The sequence below is a fragment of the Lissotriton helveticus genome, chromosome 2_1, assembly GCF_964261635.1.
Source record: "Lissotriton helveticus chromosome 2_1, aLisHel1.1, whole genome shotgun sequence".
Taxonomy (NCBI): Eukaryota; Metazoa; Chordata; class Amphibia; order Caudata; family Salamandridae; genus Lissotriton; species Lissotriton helveticus.
The window spans coordinates 372,364,717-372,390,261 of NC_136059.1; the positions used below are offsets into that span (position 1 = coordinate 372,364,717).

The 25,545-nt window shown below is 46.2% G+C and overlaps 1 protein-coding gene across 3 annotated transcripts in view; it reads right to left on the reverse strand.

The window, feature by feature from the left end:
• RICTOR (RPTOR independent companion of MTOR complex 2) overlaps nucleotides 1-25,545 on the reverse strand; it is a 1,600,666-nt gene that overhangs the window by 1,049,824 nt on the left and 525,297 nt on the right. For all 3 annotated transcript variants that reach the window (XM_078674985.1, XM_078674984.1, XM_078674983.1), the window contains exons 20-22: nucleotides 3,916-4,051; nucleotides 2,337-2,536; nucleotides 2,087-2,213 (exon numbers count right to left, since the gene is read on the reverse strand). In XM_078674985.1, coding sequence (XP_078531111.1) covers nucleotides 2,087-2,213; nucleotides 2,337-2,536; nucleotides 3,916-4,051 — 463 coding nt within the window. The remainder of the gene's footprint in view (nucleotides 1-2,086; nucleotides 2,214-2,336; nucleotides 2,537-3,915; nucleotides 4,052-25,545) is intronic.

Consider the following 25,545-nt stretch of genomic DNA (forward strand, 5'->3'; position numbering starts at 1 on the left):
CATAGTTTCGCTGGCTGGTAGGAAAAGGACTTGCCGCCCCATCGGACTCTCCTTGTTTTGGGCAGACAAATCAGGCCCAGACTGCTAGATCTTAATGTGCGGGACGGCACATAATGAGGAAAAAGATTTGCCATGTCCTCCGCCCCCCTACCAGTGAGGGATTTGTGGACTAAGCAAAGGGCCTTAAATTGTACTCTTCTCCTGACAGGGAGCCAATGGAGTAGCCGGATGGCATTCGATGTCGGGTGACGCTTAGGGAGCTCTAGCAATAATCTGGCTGCCGCATTTTGTATTGCTTGGAGTTTTGTAAATTGTTTTTCACCAGTTCCTAAATACAGCGCGTTACAATAGCCAATGCGGGACAGTACCAGGGCTCCAACTACTGTTTTCCTCAATGTAAAAGGTATAAACGGCTGGGCTGGAGCCGGCAGCGGCAGACCCTGCGGCGCTGAGGCCGGAGCCCCGGCCGAGGACCTTGCAGCGCCGGTAGCGGAACCGGCGGCAAGGGAGGTCCCTTAGGTGGGACCACGGGGCCCGAAGGCGCGCCGGCGGGAGGCAGAGGCCTGAAAAGAGCTTCTTTAACTTCTTTTTATGATGTTTCTTACCCGATTCGGAGTGTCCCGACGCCACCTTCCGAACCGCAGGGGTACTGCTGACAAAAACTTTCCAGATCCAGTCTGACGCCTGGGAATATTCTAAGGTAAAGAATCTATCACTAACGTGTCTCTTTCAGATAATATTACCCATGTAGCCTCCCCTGTAGTAGCCCTCGGAGTGCATTTTTAGCTAGTATGTACCCAGTGTCTGGATTAATGTAAATTTGTTTCTGCTTAGAATCCAGCTTTTCCTGCATAATGTCCAGGATCGGTTCCGGAGGCTTTTGATGAGCATCCTTTGTTTTCGGCACCGAGCTCTGGATTGGTCTTTTTAATCCTTTGGAGCCGAAGATTTCGGTGCAGAAGGTAGTTTTACTGGACTCAGTCTGAGCCGGAAGGCTTGTGTGTTTGTTTTGGTGTTGAGCCAGAGGGCGGGCGTTGGAAGCAGTCTCTCGATGCCGACCATGGCCAGAATGCAGTGGTGGCCGAGAAGCCTTTTGATTGAAGAATGTTTGAGGGGGCAAAGGGGCTTTGTTACTTAGGGCACCCTGTCCCATTGGAACGTCTTCAGACTCTAGCTCAATCCCCAGTTCCGAGTCTGATTCTTGAATAGAGAAGGCCTCCTCCTCTTCTGCTGCCAACACCTACATCTCTTCCTGCTCGGTATCTTCTCAGAATATATCAGGGGTGTGTTTAATGTTCTGCCACTGCATGTCTCTTCGTCGAGCCAAATGATCCCTCAAGTTCTTCTTCGATCGGAGAGATCAACAAGAATTTCAATATTCTTCCTTGTGCTCCGGTGAGAGGCACAAGTTGCAGACTTTATGCAGGTTGGTGTGGGGATACTTGGAGTAGCACCAAGGACAGAATTGAAACGGAGTCCGTTCCATCGGCAGAAGACTGGATAAAAAAGTCGACCGGTGCAAATGCCCCAACAATGACTTCTTGACCGAAGACAGAGTTTTCCTATGTTTTTTGACACGCAGAGAATGGTGAAGCACGTACGCAACAATACTGACTGGGGTACAGTGGGCTGTGCACTGAGGGGATCCCGAAGAACGGTTTCAAACCGGAGCGCCACAAACCATGTCCGAACCAGATGGCGGAAAGAAAACAATCTAACAAAGGAGTCGATGCCCATGAGCACTATCACCGAAAGGAGAAGTCCCCTTACCTCGTGACTGGAAAATACTTCTTCGAAGAAAAACAACTTGAAAACATCCGGACCCAACACTGGATGGCAAAAGTATGGAAAGCGTGTGTATCTACAGCACACATGCATCAAACGCAATATTTTTTAGACTCAACAGTTGAAATTCAGAACCTAAAGTCAGAATAACATACAACTGGCCAGTACAATGACAAAAATCATAATTCAAGTGGTGTATAGTTACAAGTGGAAAACCAATTAAACACATCCTGATTTATACATAAATAATTAATGAACTGCTATTGCAGCATTTGTATAACTTTTTTAATGTAGTACTTACATCAGTAGACGCAGTCAGGACTTTTGAAAGTATGACTCTGGCTAATCCATCTCGACTGTAGTCCAAACTAGAAACCGTCAGCTTTAGCAAGTGGTCTTGGTTTTTCAATGAACAAAGATTAAGAAGACTTTCAAGAAAAATGGTGGTAACAGAAAATTAATATTAGTTACAAGATAGTCAGACAGCAACACAAAAAATCTTCCATTTATGTTTGACTCAATCTAATTGATTTTGTGAAATATATACCTACCATTGAAATACATTGCACTTTTCAAGCATTTTTACTCCATGGGGGTGACATGAGAGTGTACCAACAAATAGGAAGTAGTGCTGACTGAGTGTGTTTAATAATCCATTGTTCTGAAGGCTGCGCTCAGATTTAAGGCCAGAAGAGGAGTTGAGCCACTGCACAATATCTTTGACTAGCTCTTCAAGGTATGCTTGTCCATCCTTAACACAAAAAGCAAAAAATGTAATTATTCAAGAATAGTAGATCATTATCTGTAAAGTATATATAATTTTAGCTACATTAAGAATGTTGACCATTTTCCCTAACCCATTCGAAATTGATAGTGGATAGGTGTATATCTAGGAAAAATAAAAGCATCACTGAGAAACAATATCTGTGATTTCATTTCAAAAGTCATGTAAGTACCGGACTTTTTCATATAACAATCTAGCACAAAAACGCAGAGGAGGGCAACAAGGATTACACCTGCAAACTCTTTCGTAATCAGTAAAATAAAGGTTTTAAAACATCAGATTGTCCCAAGACAGTTTTACCTATTATGCCCTTGTAGTGCATGAATCTAAACTATGTGGATTATTTCCATGGAATGCTAAGTAGTCTCGAAAATCAAGTGTTTTTAGGTTGCGCATTTGAGGCCTCTTGCATATACTTTAGTATATATTTATTATATGCTTTGTGGGCTCTGGAGATCAGCCCTAGGACTCGTCTACTTCCTCTTACGGACTTCTTTTTTTCTGTTCAGCTGCCTCTATTTAACTGTCTTGATAGAAAAAAAACTAGCAGAGGTCAGTAAAATACCAGAATTGCTTTCTGCTGAGAGACTTTCTTTTTTAATTTTTGTGACAACTGTCTCTATTTAACTTTCTTTATAGAAAACGATCAGCAGAGGTCAGTAAAATACCAGAATCACTTAAGCATTCTCTAGATTCCAGTTCATAGATATTGTCTTCCACAAGCAGCTGGTATAGACCATAATATTTTTTTCAAATCTTGTATTCTCAGTGATATGACCATCAGAGGCCCTGATTTTATATTAAAAACAGAGCTTTTGGACTATACCATTTTGCGCTGAAAGGCAATATTTCCCTCCATGTGTTCCCATACTTGGCGTGTCACACAGTTTGGTGCTTACTTTCCTTCCATGTTAAAGAACAATAGATGTTTCAGCACCCAGGCTATTGTGCTGCATAAGTAAATACATAGAAGGTCCCAAAGGTGAGACTGATTGCATTGCAAATGCTTGTTTAATAACATGGATGAGAACGCATGCAGAACCAAGAAACATGATTTAATCAGAATGTGCAGTGTACTGGATCAATTTGCAACATCATGCATAAAATTCAACTATTTAACCTGCAGCGAGGCTACATTATAATGTGCTTGGATTAAAAGAATGTTCCTGCTTTTTCCATAAGCCTCTTTACGATATTCCTTATTCTTAAACATGAAAGGCAATATCACAAGCTAACTGCAGTGCTTTTACAAGTTGAAAATATTAAAATATAATAAGTGGATCGTCTTTTAGGAGAACAAAATCATTAATCTGGTCATATAATATTCAAGGCTGAAAGTGTCCTACCTCCTCTGACTCTAAAAGAAACTCCGCAAACTGGCATCCTACGACAGTAAGCTGCTTAGACATGGAGTAATCCAACTCAAGGCTCCCGTACAGTTTACTGCTGGGCTTGTAAAAATACAGCAATCGACGTACAAATCTAATAGGAGGGAAAGAATTACATTAACACAAGAAAATTATGATAATCCAAGCCACACGCAAATAGAAAAACACACACAATCACCTACATTTACTTAACCAAATGGAAACTAAGCATTTTTCAAACTTGTAACAAAGAAAACTTGGCATAAAAGAAAAAAACTGGTGAGGTTACATACATAAACTAACACAAGAAATCATTGTCCTCATACAAGTGTAGAATAAACTTCACACACCCTTAAGAGGAATGAATAACATTCAGATTTTCACTATGTAGATCTTTCCTTTCTGAGAGAACATTCCAGGTGACCGCCCGCCTTTTCTTTCACGTGTCCAGTCTATCAGACAGGATGTGCCACTGGGCTCGGCACTGAGTCCTGTACTATTCAATCTGTATGTACAACCATTGGCTGTGGTAGCCAGGGACTGGGGAATCACTATTGTCTCTTACGCTGATGATACGCAGTTGGTGGTGGTTCTCTCCGTTGACTCTACACGGGATGCTCCTAAATTCAGAAGCGGTCTGGCGGCAGTCGTGGAGTGGATGACCGCCAACTGTCACTGCAGTGGAGAGAGAAGTATTAATCACCTGGCACAAAGGTGCCAAGAGCACAGGCAGAGAGTCCATGAACTGGTCTAGCTTAAGAGGGTCTGCAGGAGAGCCAGACTTAACTTTGTTGTATAGCAGACAAAGCTCATCCTGTGAGACCGAAGGAAAGGCTGTGAGAATATGGGTAGTAGGGGGGTATGTATGGGGCTGAGACAAGCAGAAACTAAAGGGAAGGACTTATATATAGTTTCCACTTTCTTGACAAAAAAAGTAGCAAGGTCCTGACAATGCTGCTTAGACGTGATCGCAGAAGACGTAGGGGTTTTCCTTAGTTTAAGATCATTGAGTATTTTAAAAATACACATGGCTGGATTGTTGCTTGACTTAATTTCATTACCAGAGTAGGTAGCCCGTTCAGATTGTATAGCCCGATCGTAGTTTTTAATGGCGGCTTGATAGCATCTCTTAGCCGCCAGGTCGTAATCCCTTCTCCAATCGCGCTCCAATTTTTTACAGGCTTTACGCACTGTGGCCAGTCTATCAGAGAGCCAAGGGCTGGAGTAAGAGTTGCGGCATTCAGACCATTTGGCCGGAATGAGAGAGTCCAGTGTTAGAAGAATCCAGTCACAAAGTGGTTTACATGCCATGTATGGAGCACTAGGCAACTTGGGTGTTTCTAGGACAAGCAGGGCATGAAATTGCTAAAGATTCAGTTTACGCAAAGGGCGCTTACGGGAGGACTTCTGAGCATCTCTGCACAGGGGTTCAGATGCTGGGAAAGACACCTCAACGATACGAATAACCAGGAGTGCAGACCTCCTGGAATGGCTGAAAAATGGTGTGATTTAAGCCCTGCTTTGCATTAAAATACCTGTATTGAGATATTAAGATAATTAAACATTTAAAAAAAACTTCTGCTGAGGCAATGCGCAATATAAAACAGATCATCTAGATTACAGTTTAAGTTATTAAGCCACACAAGGTAACAAAAAGTAAGGAAACAAAAGTTGAATTGATTTGGAAATACCACCTACAGAATCGGTATCCCTGCATACTTTATGGGTACTGGGAATATCTTAATTAGATGTGTACAAGCAAGAACCATCATACCACCACTAGCAATGCCCCTCTGGGATCTATGGACAGGCACAAGAAAAAGATTGGATATCCATTCCAGGTTAGATGATCTAGACACCAAGACTCTTGTAACAAGATGAGATCAAAACTAGTAACATAAGACAGCCAGTGCACATTGTTCATCTTAGAGGTTAGGCCAGACACATTTCAGCAAATCAGTTTCACAGTAACCGTCAACAAGACTGGGTAAAACTGCAGTAGAAATTGAATGGTCATCCTTGGTAAACCCCTTGGGCTCATTGTTTCCTTCTTTTGTCAAAGATTGTCATTGCTGAAATAGGACATGCCCAGCAAGTAGCAGATATCTAAAGTTTATAATTGTGCAATCTCCACTGACAGACTTGGCAGTTGGCCCGACCCAGTCCAGTCGACGAACCATCAAGATGTTGTGATAGCCCTGCAAGGAAAAATCTGAGTGGCCAGCTAGCCAGTAACACACTTTATTCCTGAACTGAACAAAGCACTCTGTCCTAGGATCTTCCAGGTGCAAGGATTAAATTCAGAATAAGATAGAGGGGGTTGTTTGTGGAATAGACTAGGGAGTTAACGGTAAGGTGCATTCTCAGGGGACCCACTAGCAGCTGTTTGGATGGTGTTCCTATCTGGGAAACGATACGCTGGAAGTCTGGGCATCCGTGAAAGAGAGACCTCTGTAACTGGGATCTAACACGACGGAGGCGACGGCGGAGTGTAGCGATTACCGTAACCCGACTGACTCGATATTTGAGCAGCTCATTGTTTTAGCTGGCAGCACCTCTGTGACATTAAAGAAGCAAGGAAACCCGAGGCAATATATGGCAACTGGGACCACGGATTGATGTGAGGCTTACAAGGGTCACAGATGTTGGATTCTGACAGCCAGTTGATAGTGCTTGATGAGTATTGACTCAGATTGTATTTGACTTTTTAACATTGAAAAAAGAAACAAGCATTTACAATGCAACGGTTTCGCCTTTGTAAAAGTTAGAGCTATTGTAATTGTAAATGACAATTTTTTATTTATGTGTTGGTTTTGAAAACAGATAAATAAATGGAATTGTCATTTACAATGCCAATAGCTTAATCTCTCTGTAAACTGATTGGTTGGAGCGTATTATGCCCTGGTGGTCTCTCTTGTGCTAACTCTCCATTGCCTCAACTCTCCTCAATGGCACTATTCTGTCCTCTGTCCTGCTCGGCTGTTCTCATGTGCTCTTTTCCGTCCTCCTCCCCAGTCCTCTATCCCACTCTGCTCTCGTCTTTCTCCACCCTTCTCTGACTAGCTAAAATCTCCCACAACCCAGCATACTTTAACCAGTGGATCTCCATTTGTGACACAGCCTTACTGTACAGATAGTGTATGTCCCTACTTTACCAGCCTAAATATCTAGTATTTGGGATTCAATGTCTGACTGAGAAGTGGCAGAAAATATCCTGCATCCTGACACAATGTTATGTAAGTGTTACTCGTTCTATCATTCCGAAATAATGTTACTGGTTATGCTTTTCCAGCATACCTGTCATCTAGGTGCAGGGCTGCATTTTTAAAGACTGTAGTACAAATTCAAGTCAGAGACAGCGTTTCTATGTATTAGACCTTACACTTCCATTTATCTAATTTTGTGTCAGGTAGGTACGATTGTGAAAGATTACTGTCGCATTGGCCAGTTTCTTCAGTGGAATCTCCCAACTAAAAACAAAGCAGCAGTTGTCCAATTATCTGCGTTTGAGGCATCATAGAACTTTTTGCATAACTTACATTTGTTTACTGGCAAAATATAACATTTGTGATAGTAAAATGCTATTCCTGTATAAAATCCCACTAATTGATAGAAATGGGAATGATGGGTATTTTACCCTTCCGAACAAGATTAACTCATACCTCATGCCAGTATATTGAGATTCCTGCGTGAACTAATCGGCTCCAAGTGTGGGCTTGAGGTCGTCACAGGGCGAGGACACAGCAAAAGTTGATGAACAACCTCAAAGACAACCGTTTGTGGGAAATCAAAAATGTTTTGCACGTTTGTCAGCCCTTACATTTTAAGGCTTAAAGCGTTCATAAATGTTGTGGAAGGGGCTATCAACACTACAAAAAAAAACTCCAGGTGAGAAGAAAAAAAAACATAATGCTTACGAGTACAAATACACTTTTTCTTATCAGTTGGGCATGAAGAAACATACACCAATTAGAGTGCCAGATGCGTATATGGTTGAATATTGGAGTAAATCTGTATACCCACGGTCAGAAAAGTCTTCCAGTCATCAGACGGAACTACAATGAACAGGGGACTAAATAGTACACGTAATTAAAAGTTATGCAATAATTACACACATTGTGTGGGTGAGTTGGCAAGCATGAGTATGTGCCAGTGTAGTAAATAGGAGAAACAAACAATGTTGGAGAAATGCATGCCATATATAAGAGGATCAGTCTAATGGCAAATAAAACATTCACTCAGGCCACTTAATCTCCCCAAAATGCGAGAGTCCGAGGATGTCTGTTTACCTCAAAATGCTCCTGAGGTAAAAAGCCAACTAGGCGACAATGTAATATGGTAGGCGACACTGGACATGGGAGTGCATTTTTGTAATTCAGGCTACGGGTGCTTAACTTCCCTCCCAGTGCCCTTTTAATACAAACCATATGTTTCAACTCTGTTTTTGCACCCATGTTTACAGAATACCCCGGCTTCAGAATATATAACAAAGAAGTTAGGCATCACTGTATTGGGAACCACCACTTTCTCGGCGGATTAATTTATACTGGTAACATCAGGGAAGATGGAGATTTTAAAACATGGGCCGTATTTAAAGTTTGGTGGAGCAAGACATCGATCAAAAAGTGGTAGCTGTCCGATGCATTTAGAGTGCCACTGACATCCACACACTCCTAAATCTTTCCGGTAGATGTCCTGCAAACTCTGCATCTATACCTTAGGCTGACTCCTTAAAGGCAGGGCTTATAACGTGATCATGCTCCGCGAAGTGATTGATCTCTTTATAAATAAACCGAAATATAAACTAGATTCGAAGCAGCAGCTAGTGCACAATAAAAAGTCCCAATAAAAACATGGTCCAAATCTGATACTACAAAAAGCATGAACAGGAAGGCGATCCTAATAGGTTCAAGCTGAATTACTTGCAATAAATGATGTATATTTTAAGACGAGAAAGGAAATAATCTATATTGTTGAAAAACACTTAAAACTAGGAGACTTTATCCCGCTGCAATGCATGCTTTGGGTCCACTTAAATACCAGCAGGCAGCACGGTGTAGAACAATTAACATAAGAAGGCAGAAGAGAAGGTCACACGAGATATGGATGGAGACCTGGAAGAAAGCCAAGCGGAGGAAAGGAAACCATCCTCTTTTAAAGGCGTTGGTCTTCGAAATAATGACCTGAAAGGCGCCCGAATTAGGCCAAACCATGGGGAAAATGTCTGTTCTTACGCCTAGAACCTTCCCTGCCCTATTAATAAAGAGCAGGCTCTTAATGAAAGCGCCGATGTATTCAAAGCATGCATAAAGGCCGATACTTGGAAAGAAATCTTGAACAAGTCAGGTCCCGGGCCGGCAGCCAATCACAGCGCAGCCCGGGGAATGACGTCACGGAGGTGTCCCGGGCCGGCAGCCAATCACTGCGCGGCCCGGGGAATGACGTCACGGGGTGTCCCGGGCCGGCAGCCAATCACAGCGCGGCCCGGGACACACGGCAACAAGGGGCGGGACTTACAAAAAGAGTCAGAAACGCCCACGATTTGCGTTCTGACCGGGAAAAAGTGATTGACTCGATGTCTTCCAATGGCTAGCCTCCATTAATGGAGCTGGCCAATGGAAGACAGAGGCGGGACAAAGCCCCATACTGTAGGATCATAAGATTTCGCAAGGGCGGAGCACTGCTTCGCAGTGCTACGGCCAGGGCGAAACCTAAAAAAGAGGGACAACAAAGTTATTTGTCTTGAAAAAGGTGGTGCAAAAACGAGCGACGCTTTTGTCACTATTAAATCCGAGGAATCAATTTATTGTCAGTTGCTAATATTAGCACGACAGGGTATTTTAAATTCTAACGGATTAATGATATTTGATGATTTCGTAATGAACGTGTCTCTTTTTTTGTAATTGATTTTAACTTATTATTAATGATCTTTGTGAAATGTATTGTTTATGACTGTGTTTTTAATCTTCATTTATTATGCAATACATTTTTTGATATTGTCTTGACAATTTGGGATTCACATTTGCAATGGGTTTGTTTGTATAATCAGAGGAGATTCCTACGTCTGACACAGTGTGGCTGAAGTAGTGTGTAAGCCTGAATGATCTTTTGTGATAACAAGTCCAAGGGAAAAGGCAAATGCTACTTACCAGTATGCATCTGTTCTTGGCATGTAGGGCTGCTGACATTCATATCTTAGCATAGATCACCGCCTAGTGTTGGGTCCGGATGTTTGCACCTTGTTACCTCGGAAGAGTCTTCGAAGTATCACGAGATAGGTGACTCCTCCCCTGGACTACAGTGTGCATGGGCATCTTCTCCATCTTCAGATTGTTTTTCGCCATTGTGGCAAACATGGAGTATAGGAAAGTAAGAGATGACCATGTAAATGTATGTAAGGAAGATAACCATGCAGCTGTGACAGGCACCTGGGAGGAGGGTGCGTATATGAATGTCAGCAGCCCTAAATGCCAAGAACAGATGCATACTGGTAAGTAGCATTTGCCGTTCGAGGCATGGGGGCTGCTGAATTCTGGCGGTGGTCGCCTGTATCAGCTGCAGTGGTTTGAAAAAGAGTTTTAAGGACAGCCTGGCCCACAGCAGCTTGTTGCTTAGCTTGCACGTCAGCACAGTAGTGTTTGGTGAAAGCGTGTATGGTAGACCATGTAGCTGCCCTACATGTCTTCTAAGGGAATATTTCCTAGGAAAGCCATGGATGCCCCGATTTTACGCGTTGAGTGTGCTTTTGGGGGAACTGTTAAAGTGCGCTTTGCCTTTTCAAAGCATATTTGAATACATTTAACTATCCATCTGGCTGTTCCGGCTTTGGAAATGGGATTACCCTTAAGTTGTGGTGAGAAAGCGACAAATAGTTGCTATGTTTTTCTGAATGATTTTGTTCTGTCAGCTCTTTTAACGTCTAGTGTGTGAAGAGCTCTTTCAGCCACGGATTGTGGGGTTTGAAAGAAAACTGGCAATTCTATGGACTGATTGATGTGGAAAGTGGATATAACTTTTGGCATAAATTTCGGGTTGGTACGAAGTACTACTTTATTGTGGTGTATTTGCATGAAAGGTTCCTGAATGGTTAGTGCCTGTAGCTCACTCACTCGCCTGAGGGAGGTAATAGCAATTAAAAATGCCACCTTCCATGTTAATAATTGTAGTTCACATGAATGAAGTGGTTTGAAGGGGGGTCCCCCATGAGTCTGGTAAGTACTATGTTTAAGTTCCAGACTGGAGAAGGTGGATGATTTGGAGGGATCATTCTTTTAAGTCCTTCCATAAAAGCTTTGATAGGTGGGATTCTGAATAGGGACACATGTTGTCGGTTTTGAAGATATGCTGCTATAGCAGCAAGGTGTAGCCTTATGGATGAGCATGCTAGATTACATCTTTGAAGATGTAGCAGGTAATATATTAAATTTTGGATGGAGGCATCCAATGGATTGTTTTGGTTATTATTACAATAAATAACAAATCTTTTCAATTTAGCTGCGTAGCATGCTCTGGTAGTGGGACGCCTTGCTTCCTTGATAATGTTTATACAGTCTGGAGGCAAGTTAAGATATCCGAACTCTAAGACTTCAGGAGCCAGATTGCTTGGTTCATCTGATTGGGATCTGGGTGCCTGATTTCTCCATGGTTCTGTGTTAGCAGCTGTGGCAAGAGGCGCAGTCTTTGGCGAGGAACCACAGAGTTCTAGGAGCGTTGTGTATCATGGCTGTCTTGCCCATGTGGGAGCAACCATGATCATTGTGAGTGACTGTTGCCTTAGTTTGCGTGCCACTAATGGAAACATTGGGGTTGGTGGAAAAGCGTACGCAAATCTGTCTGACCAATTCATCCATATCACATTGCCATGTGACAACGGGTGTGGGAACCTGGTGGCGAAGGAAGGGCATTTTAAGTTTTCGTTTGTGGCAAACAGATCTATGTGTGGATGTCCCCACTTTTGGAAGAATGGTTGGAGAACTTGAGGATGAATCTCCAATTTGTGTACTCGCTGACTGTGTCGGCTTAGTAGGTCTGCTATCTGGTTGTCTATCCCTGGGAGGTGTTCTGCCAGGAGATAAAGGTTTTGTGGAATTGCCCACTTCCATATGCTCTGTGCTAGGTGAGACAGTTGCAGAGAGTGTGTCCGCCCCTGCTTTTGGATGTAACACATGGCTGTCATGTTGTCCGTCCGGATTAACACAGCCTTGTTGCGAAGTATTTCTGAAAGGCTCTCATTGCTAGGAATACTGCTAGTAACTCTAAGTGGTTTATATGTAGTGACTTATGTTTGACTGTCCAGAGACCTTATTTATGTATTTTTATTTGCAGGTTTGTACCGCGCTGGCTTCGACTCCCGGAGGAGTAACTCCGCGCCTTTTGGCATTTACAACATGTGTTTTGGGAAGAACTAGTTTGGCAGCCATTCTAAGGTTGGACTGTATAGTGAAGGAGATGGGTTCCCCAACCTGTCAGTGATGCGTCCGCTGTTAGTACTACCTGTGGAACCGGCTCTTGGAAAAGTCACCCCTTGGAAAGGTTTTGCGGGTTCCACCATTACAGAGAGCGGTAAGTGCGACTGTCTACCAACACTAGGTCTTTTAGTTGTCCTTGAGCTTGGTTCCACTGGCGTGCTAGGCATTCCTGTAAGGGGCGCATTTGAAGCAGAGTATGAGGGACGATGAATATGCAGGAGGCCATCATGCCTATAAGCTGCATGAACACTCGAGCTGGTAGGGAGTGTTGTGGCTATCCTGGTTGGATTTGGATATGCTTTTGCTACGGAGGTCTATTGTTGCTCCCAGGTATTGCTGTAGGTGGGAGGGTTGCAGATGAGATTTTGGGTAATTTATTGAAAATCCTAAACTGTGCAGTAGCTGGATTGTCTGTGAGGTATGGCTGGCACACTGTACGTACGAATTGGCTTTTATGAGCCAATCGTCGAGGTAGGGGAACACATGGATGTGTTGCCTTCTGAAGTGTGCTGCTACTACTGCTAGGCATTTTGTAAAAACCCTTGGTGCTGTAGTTACCCCGAAGGGGAGAACTTTAAATTGATAGTGCTGACCCTCTATTGTGAACCTGAGGTATCTCCTTGAGCTGGATGTATGGGAATGTGAAAGTATGCCTCCTTGAGGTCTAATGTGGCGAGGAAGTCGCCTTGCTGGAGTAGTGGGAGTACCTGTTGTAGAGTGATCATATGGAAATGATCTGAGAGTATGTATTGGTTCAAAGGCCTGAGGTCTAATATTGGTCTGAGTGAGCCGTCTTTTTTGGGAATGAGGAAGTATAGAGAGTATACCCCTGTCCCTTGATGTTGTAATGGGACTAGCTCTATGGCACCTTTTTCTAGCATAGATAGCACCTCCTCTTGTAACAGCGTGATGTGTTCTTTGGACATTGGACGGTGTTTGGGTAGTATGTCGGGTGGAGTAGAAGTGAGTTCCATGCAGTAACCATACTGGATAATTTGCCTCACCCATCTGTCTGTAGTGATAGCGTTCCAGACTGGTAGGAATTGTGTTATTCTGCCTCCGACTGGTGTTAAGTGGTCTGGAGGGAGTGTGAAAAAGTCACTGTTTGGTGGCGGTGGACGCTCGGGGGTTATTATTACCACATCCTCTGCCTTTGTTATTGTTCCCTCTATAACCTCCTCTATTGGAGCCTCTATTAAAGGTGCCTTGTGTAGTGCTTTTGAAAGATGAAGAAGTTTGGGATGTGTTGCCTCTGCCTGAGCCTCGAAAGGAGGAGCGACGAAAAGAGCTCCTAGATTGTTGAAATTGAAGTGCACCCAGGGACTTAGCGGTGTCAGTATCTTTTTTCATCTTTTCTAAGATGGTATCAACCGCAGGGCCAAATAAGAAATCCTGATTAATAGGTTGATTGAGTATGGTAAATTGCACTTCATTTTTAAATCCTGAAATGTGGAGCCAGGCATGCCGGCGTAGCAATACACTAGTGTTGACAGACCTAGCGGCTGTATCAGCTACATCAAGGGTGCATTTTATGGATGCGTTCGTGATGAATTTCCCTTCCTGTATTAGGTCGTTTGCTTTTGCTTTATAGGGTTCTGGTAGGTTTTGTAATAATCCCTCCAGTTGGTCATAGTGTGCTCTGTCATAGCGCGCTAGGAGAGCTTGGGTATTGGCAATCCTCCAGATGTTTGCTGCCTGAGAGGCCTCTCTTTTCTCTGATGCTTCTAAAATTGCTCCTTGTCAGGAGGGGGGCATCACCTGTTGTTTGTGAATTCGCTCTTTTCCTAGCATTAGATATAACTAGGGAGTCTAGTGGTAGCTGAGATCTGATGTAAGAGGGGTGTGTAGGGGCCGGTTTGTATTTTTTCTAAATTTTTGGATTGAGGACACGCGGTCCGGCTGGGTCTTTAAAGATGTCTGGTGCGTGCTTTAGTACTCCTTTTAGCATAGGTAGTACACGTACACTCTTCTCTGATGTTGGGAAGGTGTTAAATAGAAAGTCCTCCTCTATAGGGTCAGTGTGCATGTGTAAGCCATGATACTGAGCTGCTCTGTCCACTAGTTGGTTAAAAGCGACAGTGGGGTATGGAGAGGGATCGGGTATGGGTTGTGTATAATCTGTGTCATCAGGATCATTACGGTCACTCAATGTGTCATCTGGGTTTCCTTGATCGTCATGTTCTATAAAATCATCCTGAGGATCTTCACCGATGTCTTCTTCCTCATCATAATCTCTAGGTGGAGGAGAATATGGAACATAAGGCATGTTAGGAGTGAAAGGAGGAGGTGTGAAAGGTCTTGAAGGGGATGTGCCAAAGTCCTTTTTCTTAGGAGGAACAGGAGAAGGGGCTTCAGTGTCCAGTATTCTTTTGTTTTTATTGTAGACTGTTATATGTCCTGTATCAGGGTCTATATACAGTCTTTGTTGTTCTGGGTACACTGGATCTGGATGAGAAAGCTCTTCCTCTACTGTCCGTGGCTTCGGCGCCGAGGATTTTGGGTCGGTCGCCTACTTGTCTTTATTCTTTGTTTTCGGGTCGAGTGTCTCTTTAGGCTGGACGTCTTTTGTATGATGGGCAGCCTTCTTTGGCTCAACTGCTTTTTTCGGCTCGAATGCTTTTTTCGGCTCGACGGCCTTCTTCGGCTCGACGGCCTTCTTCGGCTCGACGGCCTTCTTCGGCTCGACGGCCTTCTTCGGCTCGACGGCCTTCTTCGGCTCGACGACCTTCTTCGGCTCGACGACCTTCTTCGGCTCGACGACCTTCTTCGGCTCGACGACCTTCTTCGGCTCGACGACCTTCTTCGGCTCGACGACCTTCTTCGGCTCGACGACCTTCTTCGGCTCGGTGGCCTTTTTCTGATCGACGGGCTTTTTCGGCTCGACGGCCTTCTTCGGCTCGATGGCCTTCTTCGGCTCGATGGCCTTCTTCGGCTCGACGGCAGTCTTTGGATTGACGACCTTCTTGGGGTCGGCACCCTTTTCCGGATCGACCACCTTCTTGGGATCGACGGTCTTTTTCTGATCTGCGACCTTCTTAGGGTCGACGGCCTTCTACGGATCGACGACCTTCTTGGTGTCGACTGGCGTTTTTGGGTCGACGGCCTTTTTATGGTCGACGACTTTCTTGGGTTGAGCGTCTTTGCCCGAAGCGGAGGCCACTTTGGTAACAGTTTTGCTCGTTCCCGGGGTACCGGAAGGCTTGGGTGTGGTCTTGGGAGCCGAGCCGGAAGGCGGGGCTTCTGAAGCGGTGTTTCGGTCGTGGCTAAGGCTTTTAGGCAATGCTTTGACCGGAGCCTTGTGTGGAGGTGGAGGCGGGGTAGGGGCGTTGGTACTCAGGGTTTGCCCCGGTGTGATCTGGTCATCGGAGTCCGATTGGTCCTCTACGGTGACTATTTCCAGATCTTCGGAGCCTTCCGCCTCTGGGAGTTCATGTTCGTCGTCGAAAATGTTTTCCGGTACTGGTTCCAGCCACTGCATCTCTTGTCGAGCAGCTCTTCGGTTCTGGATAGTTTTTTTGACCGGAACAGAGCACAAGCTGGACAGTGTTCTTCGTTGTGCTCCGGAGATAGGCACCTGTTGCATACTCTATGCTTGTCACTGTGTGGAAATTTGGATCCACACTCTGGGCATTTTTTAAACGGGGTCCTTTCCATTAGCAGGAGGCCCACGTGGCGTCGAAAAGGCCTAACAGCCCGCATCGACGACCGGATAGAAGTGGAAGTGTTGTCGAGTCGAGGGATACCGAGCGGAAACAATACCGTCGAATGTACAAGGTTTTAGCCTTAAAAAGTTGGAAAACTTCGGTCCCGAAGAAAGAAGAGGAAGGTTGAGGAAGGACTGGCTATCATACCTGGAGTGGACATAGTAGAAGGACTGATGTTGGAAGGCTCATGGGGGCTGTAGTTCGTTCTGGACTTACAATCTTTAAAAAGTTGTTTGTTTTCAAGTTTTTCTGCAGTTTAAACATGGATTGGAGCTTTTCTAAGGCTGCTGTGTTTTTTGTATATGTAATAAAGCGAAGGAAGAAAAGCATATTCCGAAGCCTCCGGTCCTGACATAGAATTCAGCAGCCCACATGCCTCGAACATTATTTTACACTGTTTGTGTTGGCACCCAGTCCCTTGATAGGTTGGGCCACTCCCACTACAGTTGAAGTGGAAGGTGTTTTTGACAGAGACAGGGATATTCCTGGCTACAATAGGTTCAGGTATAGGTATGACTGCTAAAGAAGTAGCAGAATAAATCTCAATACCCAGGGGCCAAGGGTAAGCATGGTAACTTCAGCTTTGATTTAATCAAGCTGGTTAATCAAAGGTGCAAGGCAGTAATTGAGAGAGTCTGCAAGTTGCGTAAAAAAAGGGGCCCAAGCTGAGACGTTGGGGGTGCCAGAAAGGCTCACCCAGCGTACGGCGCCCTTTCTCTACATAGTGCACTAAAACGCAGTACACTGTAAAGAATCAAGGCAAACCTTAATGGTGTACAGGGCTTTCTTTCAAAAATCCAAAGGGCTCTATTTTGTGGAAGTGTGGTCAAGCAGCTTAGGCTAATCAAAAGGGAATGTTGAGCATTTGTTGGACACACAGTCAATAAATGGGACATACACTCAAAGAAATCCAACACCAATTTATAAAAATAAAACAGATTTTTATTTTAGGCACCAAGATCTACGTGATCAGGTAAATACGTTTCAAGATAGGTTTTCAGCACTTAAACAGACAATACTATATTCGCAGTAAAGTTAACTTGTGGGGAAAACAAAAACTGCAAGACCCCTTTGTGAGAAGTTGGCCTGATATATAATGTTCACTATTCTAGTGAACACTTTGCATCAGTCCAAACAACCCTTATTGATGTTTGGTTGTAAGTCAACCTGATAGACCAGCTATCCTAGTAGCATGGACATGTGCAGTCTTTAGGCTAAACTCTAGAGGGCGTGTTAAGCCAGCTGTTTTACCATCACATTTACCCCTTGAACACCAAGTGAAAGGACACCACACAAGTTGTTATGAAAAATAAAGTATATTTATTTATAACAAGACTACCCTGGCTCTTTATGAGACAGGGAGCTAAGCACACAACAAAACTCTTAAAGAAATACTTAAAGTAGCACAATTTATACAAATGCCCGAGGGGCACGAAAAACCATATACTATACAAGTGGAATGCGAATTACTAGCAGGTAAGTAACTATTCTCATAGGCTTTAGAATCGCTAGGACTGGACTACTGAACCTTTAGATTACAAGCAGGAGGCCTAGGGACGTCGTGTGCAGAGTGGGAACTCTCACGCGTAAGGCGGGAAAAAGTCTATGGAGGCTAGTAAACGCAAAGTTAGTGTTTTCGGGCGAACCCGACTAGGTAGGTCAAAAACGAAAGTGGATCTAGACACTTAGAGAGTTGGTCTACGCTGGAGCACCGGAGTACTCGGTTTACCTAGCCCAGGGGCTGCGGCTGCATAGGGTTCAAATGTCGTCGGGTTTCTTCGTTGATGAACCAGGAGCCTGAAGGAAGAAGTTGCTGGCAGGCGACCAGTGAAGAAGTTCTTGGTGATCCAAGCCTGGATCGGAGAAGAGGAAGACCTGTAAGCAGAGGGGACCAAGTTCTGAATCACTAGCCAGTGATTTAGGTGGGCACCACAGTGGCACCGGACGAAGTCACCTCAACCAGGTGAGTGGGCGCTGCTGGGCTCTGCAGTCTCTCGGACCAGGAGGCGTTGTCGGCGACCAGGATGGAGGTGCGAGCTGTCCCACGAAGATATCTGCTGTCGACGTCGCTGGACCCAGGATTGGGGCAACAAGTCTGGGCAAATGCAAGCCCAAGCGGTGGACTTAAAATGGCGTCTGGAGTGGACCAGGAGGGTCCAGGGTGCTCCTCTGTTGGAGGGGAGCAAGGGCCAGTCTGGAGCAACCAGACCAGCGGTGTTTGTCGTCGAAGTTCGTCGTCAGAGGGCCACTAGCCAACGGGCAAGTGACCTGGACAACGCGGTGAGCAGCAAAGAGCAGAAGGGCCCCACGCAGATCTCGTGGATGCAAGGGGGCTGAACTTCGGTGCTGGGGCTGCTCAGGGTTGGGGCTTCTCTTACCCCAAAGCACTCGGTCGAGGGTCACTCGGTGGTCGTGCTGGGCAAGCGTCGTGCAGTCTTGAAGATGGCCGGTCCCTCGAGGTCTCGTCACACCCACGGGTCTCAGCTGGGCTGAAGATGCAGGTAGAGGTCAGAGGTGCCAGGGAAACCTGTTCTCGTCGAGCTGGGCAGTCTTGATCCGGAGGAGAGACTTACAGCAGACCGCGATGCTTGGATGGTGCCTGCTGCTGCAGGGTGACTACTCCTTAGTCACAAGGGAGAAATCTTGAGAAGAGTCTTGAGTTCCTTTCGTGGAAAGTCGGTACAGGATTCAAAGATGATCTAATTTGGAAGGGGGCCTGCTCCTACCTTTATCCTGCAAAAGGGGGCTGGCACGCGACTAAGTCCTGCCCTATGGGTGGGACTAGGAAGAGGGGTGGTTACACCCCTCTCCCATGCCGGGCTTTCCCCAGCTCAGGGGCTGGTGTGCCCCTGGAACTGGTTCAAGCCGGCATATGCACAGTGAGCACCGGGGTGCCACTTGCAGTCACCTTCCTCTAAAGCCCTGCCTACCTAGAATACACAAAATCCTGTCTGGGACGGTGCTGGCACCGCCCCTGGCAGGAAACCCTTTGTCCTTGCCTCCCGCGCTGGGAGGACTCCCAGCAGCAGGAGGGCAGACTTGTGTCTCGGTGGCAGCATCCATCTTGTGGAGCTGAGGCTATGTCTGACTTTAACCGGGGTTACAGGTTACCAACATGTCGTGTCCCTCTAGAAGGGTGGAATGCTAACCCCGTCGCCAGAATTGGCGAGGGGTTAGTATTCCAATTCGTATGACACCTTACTCGACATGTTTTGATAATGTTATACCAAAGTTAGCATATGACCGCGAGGTACATAATGCACTTAAGAGTATATGGTATAGCGTTATCATGGAACAGCTATTAGGACTTGGTTCCGCAAGCTGCAAACGGGCTCAGCTCATGCCAGAGCACCATTTCACATTATTCCACGCACTCTGCCTTCAGGATTGTTAAGGCCTGCCATAGGAGTGACTGATAGGAATATATGTGTCCATTTTAGGGTTAGATATAGGAATACTATATCTAAAGCAAAGGGTGATTACACCACCTTGCCCCAGCTGTCGTGCAGCCAGTTGTGTCAGATTTGGATGGCCAGCCAGGGGTGGCATAATACATGCTGCAGCCCCTGGTAGGCCCTGGGTACACCTATGCCCTGGGTACCTAAGGTATACTGTACAGGGACTGATAAGGTGACTCAGTATCCAATTAGATATGTACCTAAGGTACATGGAATCCATTTTACAGAGAGAGCAGTAGGCCTGGGGTCCTGAATAGCAGGGCCCCAGGTCGACTAAGTCAGAAAACCAGCAAAACACCAGGCAAAAAGTTGGGGGCAACCATAGTCAGGGATCTACCTTCCTACACCCTTGTCTACGACTTACAGGACTGTTCTTCAGGACATAAGGGAAGTAGGGGCCAAAGACAACAGCACCAACAGGCCACCTCGGTTGACTCTGGGGTGTCAAGGTACAGAGGGGTTTTTATGTTTCGGCAGTCCCGTTGAAGTCAATGGGAAACAATACCTAAAAAAAAGTAGCAAGGGGAGACTGAGGACAGTCAGTTCGAACTCAAAGGTGAAGCTCAGGTCTTTAGGGTCTCTGGAGCTGGGAGGCACTGCTGCGACGTCTTCACGATTCAAATCTTCTTAGGTCATCAAGAACTTGGTTCTGGGCTGCCCCCTAAATACTGTATTAAGGAGCATTTTAGGGGTCTCGAGATACTAGCTGATGGGGTATTTACCTTAGGTTGACTAAACCTTCAGTGCGCTACCCCACTTGGGGGAGTAGGCACAATCCCCAACCCTCATTGGAGCGTGCCTGCCATCTGCAAGATGTCGGGTACTGTTGAGCGGGCTTCACCTCGCCTCCCCTACCTGAGGGGTGGGGTTTGCATAAGTTCTGGGTTGTTATAATTTTCAGTAGTAACAATTTGAGAGAGAGGGAAAGAGAAGGGACACCCTCAGTCTTTGTCAAACAACAGGAGAGTGTCAAAAAAGACAAAAGAATAAGAGAAAAAAATCAACCTATGTGATTTACATTGGAAATCATTAGGAGTTTACTAGGAAGCCCTCACTCACCACCCTGGGTGGTGACATGCTTCATCATCGGGCCCACCAGGAGAAGCCGAGTGCCTCCCTGGTGTGCTACAACGCCAGAATACTGCGGAGCTGGGTTTTTTTGTGACAGTAATGTGAAAAATGTGTGATGTTAAAAATTTCAAAGGACTGTACCATAAAAAAGTTTTATTCAATGGTCAGCCTGACAAGGTTAAAATATGTGTAGGGAAATGTGCCAATTAATGTATTGGTTTTTTCCACTTAAAGTGGGGTCGACATGTTTCTGCTCTTTTATGTGTAGTTTCACTGTGCTTTCATCAGGACCGTTAGTAGTGTACCTAGGCGGTGTGGGAGCGCTAAGGCCCCCCTAACCAGAGGACATGAAAGTTAAAATGCAGTGTAATAAAAATTAATGGTGAGGTGCAAAAAACTAACCATCAAGTAGTGGGATTTACCTCTGAATTAGAGGAACCTGTATAGTTTGTAAATTAAAAGATCCACACCCCATAGGTCTCGGGAGGGGGGTGGGGACGACAATGGCACACCACCCGCAACGCCCGGCACCCGCTCAGCACCTAGCGTCTCCTGCAACCGGACCTCGTGGATCTATGAATCACATAGGTTGATTTTTTCTCTGTTTTTTGTGCTTATTCTTTTGTTCCAATTTTCCCCATCTATCTTCCTGCTGAAAGAGGGGTGAGACAGCAAGGGGGACTGCTACTGATCGCAGGGGAGGCTGGGGGTCGTGTTGCAAAGGCGGCAAGGCCTTTCAAGTTCCCTGGCCACAGATGTCTCTTCCTGACCTGGGAAAGGAGTGAACACCTCTGCCCCGGAAAGGCTTGGTTTCTGGGTCCAGGGAGTGAAGGCTCGCACCCCAGGGGTCAAAAAACGTGTCTTGTGGTGGCAAGCTGGTGTTCATCAGTTAGGAACCCACCAGTGGCTGGTTAGGTTTAGGGATCTCCTCTAGAAGGGACTCCTGAGTGCAGGGAATAATACATCTGATAATGGAATCAGTGCAGGTTTAATATTCTTAGAGGTTTGACACCAAACATCCCAGGATTCAGTATAGCCATTATGGTGCTAGGAAACTCGTAACTACCAGTTTCCAGACAATATACTCAGGATTGCTCCACTGGGTACTTATAATATCTAAGAATGACCTTAGATATTACAGGGACCTGTTTGCTCATGCAGATAGGTCCTCACATGAGATATAGGGCACTCTGCCTTAAGGGCGACTTACGTAGGCCTCATGCCGTACTGGGCAAGATGTACCACAACACGCAGGGTGCAATGGCAAGGGTGCATGTTTGTGGTGAGAGATCTCGGAGGGTGGCATAATACATGCTACCGCTCTCAGGGCCGTCCCCTGGCTACCACGGCCTTGGTTCCATAGGTACCCCTTATAAGGGGCTTACAGGTATCCCAGAGTTGTGCCAATTGTGGAAACAATGGTACAGGTTAGGGAAAGAACACAGGCCCAGGGTACCTGTTTGGCAGGGACCTAGGGCATACTCAGTCAAAGTGCAGCAGAAATCTGGCAAAAAGTGGAGGAGTTACGGCACCAGTGCTTGAATTTTGGTGCTTGCATGATGCAGGGAAGTAGTAACGCTACTCCGTGGGAACTGCTGGCTGTTTTGTGAAGTGCTAGCAGCCCTCCCAGGCTTTTGGAGGCTGTACAGCTGCAGGACGAGTCGTCTTTGTCACAATTGTTGGAGACAGAAGGCAGACCAGCATGTTTGGCGCCAAGTTAGTTGCTGCTCCTCAGTTCTCGATTCTTGCGGCTCTTTGGTGTCCTTCTTCTTGAGTGAGTCGATTTGGATTCTTTGGTGCCAGGGACTCCCCATAAATACTAGGGGGATTAAGGGGCGTTACAGGGAGTGAATGATAGTAGCCAATGGGCCTGAAAGGTCAGTCTAGGAGGGTTTGGATGCGCCTGCAGGGGGGAAAGGGTGGACTGGCCGGCCTGTTGGCTCCTAGACAAGTATCGCTGGGTCATACGTCCGCTGCCACGCTGGGCAGCTTGCAGGGACTGGTGGCTAGACTGGGCTCGACGTGGTGCGGTGCCCCTTCCATAGCCACAAAAGGGGCGAAAGGCAGACTATGGTGAACGGGAGGATGCCGAAGGCCTAATGATCTGGCCGTAGTTTGAGAATCCTTAAAGTGCTCCAGCGCAGAGTCTGCATTGTCACCAAAAAGGCAATGGCCATCGAAAGGCATGCCCAGCAGAGTTGCTTGTACATCTCTCGAAAAGCTAGACGTCTTCGGCCAGGTGTAGCGCCAAAGGCCTACTGATGTGGAAATCGTTCTGCCTAGTCAGTCGGTGGTATCCAGTCCACAGTAAATTTTGCTGTGTCCCTCCCATCTGCCACGGCTTGGGAGAGAATGGCCCGGGCCTCCTCCGGGCACTGAGGCAGCACTTGTGCAACCGTATCCCAGATTGTATGTGAGTGTCGGACCAAGGGGCACGCGGAATTTATGGACCACAGTGCCAAGCTGGAGGGAGATAACATGCGCTACCCAGGATGATCCAGCTTCTTGGATTCCCAGTCTGGAGGAGCAGAAGGAAATGCGCCCTTCAAAGAAGAAGCTTGGGCCACCAAGCTCTCGGGGTAGAGGTGCTGGGTGAGGAAAATGGAATCGCCTGGAGCCTGGTGGTGGGTAATCGTCCGTTCCACAGGAGCCACTTTGCTGGGCTTGGACCAAGTGCCCAGAAGGACGTCCGTCAGGGCTTCGTTGAAGGGCAAGAGGCATCAGGAGGAAGTTGTTGCAGGTTGAAGCGCCTATGTCAGAAGATTATTCCTGACTGCCATTGTAGGGAGCTCCAGGCCTAAGGACTCAGCTGCCCTATGCAGAACCACAGCATAGGACGTTCCCTCCTCCGTAGCCACAGTAGGGGGAGAAAGCATGCCAAAGTCTATGGAAGTGTCCAGACAACTGCGTCAACCCAATTCCCCTCTCCAGTCTGGTTTTTCCAGCTGGTCTGCCAAAGGGTCCAGCGACTCCTCCCAGTCCTCATCACCACCTTCAGGGCGATAGGGAACACCTGGGATGAACAAGAGAACAAAAGTACTCTCTGACATTGGATCCGACGTCGGTCCAGGCCCATCTCAGGAATGGGGTCGTCGTCGGCCAGGGGAATGGCCGGCACCAGGGGCGTCATCGCCGAGATTGGCACAGGGGAGGTGTCAAGTAAGGTCGACCGGCGTGGATCAGGATCCAGGCTGGATCCGCGGGGGAATCGAAGGCCCAGGGTCCCCGACCGACTCCAGGAGGGGCCCGATGGCACGTCAGTCAAGTCGGGCGACCCAAAGATATGGTGGAGAGATTCGTAGAAGGTAGGAAGCCGGGCACGGGACGCCCCGGGTGCCAGAAATGGGTGGAGGTGCGGGGTCGTCCCTGAATCAGGCACCGGAGACAGAGTTTTAGTGAGACGACGCTCCGGACACTGTGTCGCGTCAGCTGACGGACGGGGAGAAGGCGAAGAGCGACGGTGCTTCTTCGCCTTCTTCTTCTGCTTCGACTTAACCAAGGAGTGCGAAGACTTGGCGCAGGAAGCTGGCTCTGTATATACTATACCAAGAGAGGTCCAGTGGAACCCCAAAGGGAGTCAGAGGTAAAGTTAGATAGCACCTCACTCACTATTTGCGGTAGTGTGGTCGGGCAGCAAGGGTTTATCAGAGGACAGTGTTAAGCATTTGTTGTACACACTCAGTCAGCAAATGAATTCACACACTCAAAGACTGGACTTCAGACCAATTGTTTTTGTATCAAAAATAGTCTTTTAGTTATTTTATTTCCTCGAACCAAGCAAGCCTGGCACAGTTAAGTGATAAGTACTTTGCAGTAAATATACAGATTGTAACACAGTTTGGATTGCAATTGTAAATGTACTTTGATTTGATTACAGTAGATTTACTGATAATGCAATGCTTTTCGGAATACAGTACATATACTTCGAATGGGATTTTCAGTAACATTACAGGTAAGTTGCTATTGGATTGCTTTTCTTACTCATAGTAGTATACCTGGATACTACTCTGGAAATTTCCCTTAAAAAGTAAGTAAAATCGTTTTTGTTAAACAATACACTTTTAAATAATTACTTTAGGATTTCAAACTCCAAAACTTTTCACAGAAAAACAGTCAATGTTATCCTATGGAGGAACACATTATTATCTGTTTTGAGGTAAGTATTTGGTAGTGGGAGTTGAGGGTCTGGGGTAGACACATAGGTCCCCCGGGGTCAAGGATGCACTCTAGTTACACCCTCAGCGGCACTAGGACGGCCGGGTGCAGAGTGCTGAAGCCTAATGTTATATAAAGGGGGATAGGTGGCCTCCGGTTGGTGACTGCTGACGAACAGGCCACTTGGTTGTGGGAGCCAAGCTCCAGGTGTTAGGCCCAGAGCAAAAGGGGGTCCTGTTTAGCACAAAAAGTGCACCCGCAGCGGCAGCTGGGTGCAGGGTGCTGGTTTGGCGTCGGGTGCCCTGTTGTTCTCAATGGGGATTTTCGGTTTTGGTTTTCAGCTGCAGGATCGGTCCAGGAAGACTTCTAGGAGGAACCAACAGCTGGGCAAGTAAGTTGGAGGTGCACCTCAGATTCTGTTCTCCAGGGCGCAGGGCGGCTGGATGCAGGGCTGTTTTTTGAGGTCGGATTTCATCTTACAGAGCCTGGTCGTTTTTCAGGGGGCATCGCTTAGAGTCCAATGGAAATCAAAAAGTAGGCAGAGTAAAAGGCACCTCACTTTCTATTTGTGGTAGTGTGGTCGAGCAGTACAGCTTTATCACAGGACAGTGTTAAGCGTTTGTTGTACACACTCAGTGAGCAAATTAATTCACACAGTCAAAGACTGAACTTCAGACCAATTGGTTTTGTATAAAAATATTCTTTTAATTAATTAATTTCCTAGAACCAAGGAAGCCTGGCACAGGCAAGTGA